This window comes from Musa acuminata, chromosome BXJ2-8 (genome assembly GCF_036884655.1).
Source record: "Musa acuminata AAA Group cultivar baxijiao chromosome BXJ2-8, Cavendish_Baxijiao_AAA, whole genome shotgun sequence".
In the NCBI taxonomy this organism is placed as follows: domain Eukaryota; kingdom Viridiplantae; phylum Streptophyta; class Magnoliopsida; order Zingiberales; family Musaceae; genus Musa; species Musa acuminata.
In genome coordinates this window covers 36,974,585-36,980,557 of record NC_088345.1, presented here as the reverse complement: position 1 = coordinate 36,980,557, position 5,973 = coordinate 36,974,585, and the positions used below count along the sequence as shown (strand labels likewise).

At 36.3% G+C, this 5,973-nt stretch overlaps 1 protein-coding gene across 1 annotated transcript; it reads left to right on the top strand.

Moving 5' to 3' along the window:
* Positions 1-2,995: 2,995 nt before the first annotated feature.
* LOC135619422 (oil body-associated protein 1A-like) lies at positions 2,996-3,945 on the top strand. Its single transcript, XM_065121424.1, has 3 exons — positions 2,996-3,220; positions 3,296-3,699; positions 3,770-3,945. The coding sequence occupies exons 1-3, from the start codon at positions 3,096-3,098 to the stop codon at positions 3,943-3,945; spliced, it is 705 nt and encodes a 234-aa protein (XP_064977496.1). The 5' UTR covers positions 2,996-3,095.
* The last annotated feature ends 2,028 nt before the right edge of the window (positions 3,946-5,973 follow it).

Genomic DNA, 5,973 nt, shown 5'->3' with positions numbered 1-5,973 from the left:
GACTGTGCCACGACGGTTCCACTGTTGGGTCACTGTTTGGCCTTTCACTTGGCCCAACACAACCCAAACTTATGCCCAATTAGCCCCTAATTGAGTTGGCCCAATTCTAACCCAATTATGTGCTAACTACGAATTTTAAGGCATACACTAAGCTAAATAAGTTTGGTAAGACTAGGTTTCTTCCAGCGAGCTTCCGATGATCTTCCGGCGAACTTCCGATGATCTCTCGACAATGTTCCAACGGATTCCCCGCAAGCTCTTGGACTTCACGACAATCTTCTTAGCGAGTTCTGACGAGCTTCTTTGGTAAGCTCCTGGACTTCTCGGTCAATTCCGACAGAACTTTCGATGAACATCCGGACTTCCGACAAACTCTCGAACTCCCAACGAAATCTTGTTCTTGACTCCGGGATTTCATTTTCTTTATGCCTTGATTGCTATCGTAGTTAATCCTACACACTTAAAACCTACTTCGATCTAGACAATTATTACCAAGCTAATCAAATATTTTTCAGCATATCATTGGTTCATCGACGCCTCATCCGATTCTTCGGCGCATCGTCCTCTCTTGCGGCCGATTATCTAATTGGTCATTTGACCTCCGTAACTGCGATTTTCTTGGCGCAATTTTTGCTCTTCTTGGGCTGATACCCGATCCCATGGCCCGAGGCCTTTTGTCGATATGTCGACCGATCCTCCGGCTCGACGACCAATCTTCTAACATGTTCCACTCTAGCCCCATATGATTCTTCTTGCTTTAATTATCTCTCCCTAATCGAAGCTTCCTACGTCACTCAAAACACAGATCAAATCATAAACACTATCAATTGGTTTCATCATCAAAATCTGAGATTCAACAAAATGATCTTGAAATTCAAGATATTATTAAAAAGCTAGAAGAATATCCAACTTCTATTCCTAATTATAGTTGGGATCTTATAGATTTGCACTAGAATAGCAAAATTATCTTAGCATTAAATTCTTTTTACTAAAAATATAATTTTAAAGGAGTTTCATTCATCACAAACTATGGGTCATTTTGGATTTCTTCGTACATACAAACGCATCTGTCAACTTTTTTTATTAAAAGTGTATGGAGAAAACCATCAAGAAGCTTGTTGCAAAATGTGATGTTTACGAACGTCATAAAAGTGAGATAGTTACTATCCATGGTTTGCTTCAGCCTCTTCATATTCTTGATGATGCTTGGACTAACAAATCCATAGATTTTATCGACGGATTTCCAGCATCTCAAGTTAAAACCACCATCTTTGTGGTTATAGATCACCTTACAAAATATGCTCATTTTTGTGCTATACGACATCCTTATACTACTGTAGGTGTTGCTTGCACTTTTGTCGAGAATATAGTGAAGTTGCATGGAATTTCACATCAGTGATCGAGATAAAGTTTTTACTAGCAACTTATGGAAGGAGCTCTTTCGCTCGTAGGGCACCCAATTGAATATACATACTACTTATCATGCACAAACATATGGGCAAACTGAATTGGTAAATAGATGTCTAGAAAACTATCTCAGATGTTTTACTAGTGATAAGCCAAAGGAGTGGATGAAATGACTTTCTTGGGCAAAATGGTGGTACAATACCACTTATCACTCTTTTACTAAAATGACTCCTTTTGAAGCGATTTATGGTCAACTTCCTCCCATGATTACAAAATGCATATCTAGTTCTTCTAAAGTTGATCAAGTGAACAAGGATTTGATTAATAGAGATAAGATTATTCAACTCATAAGAGATAATCTTGTAGTCTTATAAGCTTGAATAAAACAACAAGCTAATAAGCATCATAGTGAGCGAGAATTTATAATAGGTGATTGGGTTTTTCTTTGACTTCAGCCTTATAAGTAAACTTCTATAAAGGTTTGGCTTTCTATGAAGCTGTCTCCTCATTCTTTAGGCCTTATAAGGTGTTAGAATGTATTGGCCTAGTTGCTTGCTTGGACTTGCCAATAAACTCTAAGATACATCTAGTTTTTCACGTTTCTTGTCTTAAAAAGAAGTTAAGTGAAAATAATGTGGTGCAACACCATTTGTTAGATATTTGTTCTATCGGTGATGTTCAAATCCTACCTTAAGTCATACTTGATTGATGTATTATGATGCGTCCAATATATCCTCTCACTGATATGCTTGTTTAATTGTCCAACTTACCAATTGCCACTTGGGAGTCTTACAAAGTGTCGAAGAAGTTTCTAGAATTCGTTGTTGCTCAATCTTGAGGACAAGACTATTTTGGAGAGGCAAAAAATGTTAGAATTCTTTGATTTTCGATGTCTGTAATTTTATGGATTTAATATTAATTTTTTTATTTATTTTTTTCTAGTTATGATAGGAGTTCTTGAGTTTTAGGAGTCCTTTCATATATCAAATTAGGAAATATTATTTTTATTTTATAAATTCTAGTCCTAATTGATTAAGGATTAATAACTATATATATATATATATATATATATATATATATATATATATATATATATATATATATATATATATATATATATATATATATATATATATATATATGACAGGAGTTTTTGACTACTTTTCTGAAGCAATAAAATATGAACTCAAAATCATCTTCGACTAACTTGAAGGTTGAATCTAAGCAATCAAATTTATATCTATTTTATTTTATAAAACATTAAGATTTTATTATTATCCTATAAATACTGTTGTTATTAATTATAAATTTATATCTCGTTAATGTAAATTTAAAATTCAAGCTTCAAATCTTTATGTCTACCCTTGTATAAATTATAAAGGATTCTTTTTCTCCTCGGTCTCTTTGAATGCAAAGGTAGAAAATAGATGTGGAATGATTTTTTATGCTATCAGACAAAGTCAGCCATTTGAAAGCGGACGCGTTCATCTTTGGACCGATCCCATGTGTACTCCTCGAGCTCTCCCAGCATGAACACGTACTTCCCCAGTCAACGTGTGGATCCGCATCACAACGAGCTCACCGCTTCACAAGCTTTATATGCCATGAACATAACGAAGCCCTTGACACGTTCTTGACAGTCTGCAACCCAGAGATCGGTGTGGAGCGTGAGTGCAACAAGTGCCACCATGGCGTCCACCCATGTCGACGTTCCCGGTAAGCCCACCGAGACTGGCACCGCCCTCCTGGAGACGGCCGCCGCTGCCATCCAAGGCTTCGATCCCATCAACAAGATCCACCAACACCTCTGCGCGTATGTCTCCTCAACCTCATAGGCCGGTTGGTTTTCTTGCTCTCTGTATTTGCTGTTGAGAAGGTTCCTGTGCAGTTTCCACTTCTACGGGGACGACATGACGCGGCAGGTGGAAGCACACCACTTCTGCTCGCACCAGAACGAGGAGATGCGGCAGTGCCTGATCTACGACGGCGAGGGGCCGCGTGCGAAGTTGATCGGCGTGGAGTACATTGTGTCGGAGAAGCTGTTCCTGGCGCTGCCCGACGACGAGAAGCCGCTGTGGCACTCCCACGAGTACGAGGTGAAGAGCGGGATGCTGTTCATGCCGCAGGTGCCCGGCGCCGTCCAGCGACCGGACATGGAGCAGGTCTGCAAGACATACGGCAAGACTTACCATTTCTGGCAGGTGGACCGCGGCGATGAGTTCCCGCTCGGCCTTCCCCAGCTCATGATGGCGTTCACCCGAGACGGGCAGCTGCGACAGGAATTAGCCAAAGGTTTGCGGCAGGACTGATCGATCTCCTCCTGACTTGTTCTTTAGGTCTATTAATCGGCGTATTGCTGCAGATATCGAACGCCGGTACGAGATCTCTTTTGAGGAGGAGAGGGAGAAGAGGAGGTACATGGCAGGTCCAGATCATGGAATTCACCCACTGGCTAATGGACCAGGGAAAGGGCGGAGATTGGAGCTGAGAGAGGTCGATGTTCCTCCGGTTGGTTCTGTGCCAAGAGCCTTCATTTGATATGAATGATAACTTGTTGGAGTCAGTAATCATCGGTCTAAGTTACTACATACCTACAGTTTCTTGTTGGTGTAGTCAAATATTTTGGTCTACTTGTACAGTTGGGAATAAAAGTGCATGCTTTCAGAGAAAATAGTGAGGCGATCTTGGTAAGATGATGAAGATTTTTTAGCTATCAAACCTCAATTATAATGTCAAAAGAATAGCAAACATGGTTTATATTCTTATTTTCTATCAATCATTGATTGTTTTCACTTGATTTATTTTTTTTGTATTAAATGAATTATCTCCCTCTCATTTTCTGATCCTTAGATGTCCCTGTCTCAAAATATTAATTTTTTTTTTTTTTTGAATCTTCTCTTCCTCATCGTGAGATATCCATCTCAAAATATTTAATAAAATTTTCATGAAAAAGTTTCTTTTCTTATGATGTATTTTTTTTTCAAAATTTTCATTTGATGTCTCAATTTTTTTTAATACCTTAAATGCTTTTATTCCCTCCCAATAAAACAATAAAACAGTTCCCATCTGATCAATAGGCACAATAGGGTCCCACTGGTCGGATCAAGGATCCGATTTGCATAGAAGTATAATTTAGTTTATTTTTTATAATTTAATATATTTTAGGTTTTATTGGGAGTAGAGGAAGAATATTTAAGATATTAGAGAAAATATACCGTAGGAAAAAAAAAAAAAAAAAAAGTGCGTCAAATAAGAAATCTGAAAATGGCACCATCCGTTATGAGTGTGGGCGAAAATGATTTTATTTCGAGGCGTGAGTGATATTGGTGTGGGCCGAAACAGGTTTATTGGGAGGAGTGAGGGGTATTTAAGAAATATGAAAAAGGTATCATCTACAGGATTTTTTATTTTTCAAAGAAATCATCCCAAAAAGGTCATATATTTTTTTTATCACATGTGATAAAAATATTTATGGGCTTTTAGAACATGATATTTAGTTCCCATGACAACAACTAGCTTAATTTATGTTCTTAAGCATGTATTGCTGTTCCAATCAAATTGTATGACATTACCTTGACTTTAACCAAGCGGACGTAATGTTTGATCAAATATCACATGAATCGTGGCATATCAGTATTGAAATGTCTTTTGTTTAGTAAACTATATTTTTGGCTCATGCAAATGAGTTAGTCACTGCCATCCAATTGGACATAATGCCATGGAACTCTATGGAACACATAATCATCAAGAACGATATAAGAAAATTGTCTAAACGAAGAATTCCCTTTTAAACGAATGATATAAGAAAATTGTCTAAAACCAGAAAATAATAATGGATTATATATTTTACTCTATAGTATCTCTAAAAGGTTAGTAGTAATTAATGTCTTAACATGTGGTATGAGGTGCCCTATACAGTAAAACAATAGGGCTTTCATGAACAAATTTAAGTCGCAATAATTTTCAGAAGATAGAAATCTGTAAATTTCTCTGTAAGATTTTACATAATTATGTATACCCTAATTCTAGTAAAATATTAGACCAAAGTAACTTGCAATCTTCTGCATGGTCTCAAGCTATGTTTCATATATATAACGAGTTTTAATTTATTTACTAATCTGATTACTTCATTTGTGCTAATTTAAACTATTTCATCTCCTAGATGCTTAGTTGCTGCGTTTAATTGCGATAAGCAAAAATCTTAGACAAATTAAATACTTATAATTTAGGACTTTCTCTCAATATAAAAAACTTCACCATGTAGAATTAATGAAAGTTTTAACAAGAGGATTTAAAAATTTTAAACAAAGTAAATACTAAGACAAAATTGATCATAAATAGAGTAGCTACAAGCAACATGTGGTAGTTGTTCACTATTTAGTTTATATCTATAGTTAAGAGAAATGTATAATAATCATATCAATAGTAATAAAATTTATGACAGTTTTAGTTATTCAGAAAAAAGAAAAGAACATTAGGAAAATGAAGTTTCTTTAAATTTTCATTTGTGAGACCTCAAGTTAGACATCTCAAAAATAATTTATTCAGAGTCCGCCATGTTAACCC

Excerpts from the sequence above, each read along its gene's own strand:
- LOC135619422 (XM_065121424.1), top strand. The coding sequence starts at position 3,096 with ATGGCGTCCACCCATGTCGACGTTCCCGGTAAGCCCACCGAGACTGGC. Across the intron at positions 3,221-3,295 it reads ATCCACCAACACCTCTGCGC|TTTCCACTTCTACGGGGACG; the intron begins GTATGTCTCCTC and ends GTTCCTGTGCAG. Across the intron at positions 3,700-3,769 it reads GCGACAGGAATTAGCCAAAG|ATATCGAACGCCGGTACGAG; the intron begins GTTTGCGGCAGG and ends GTATTGCTGCAG.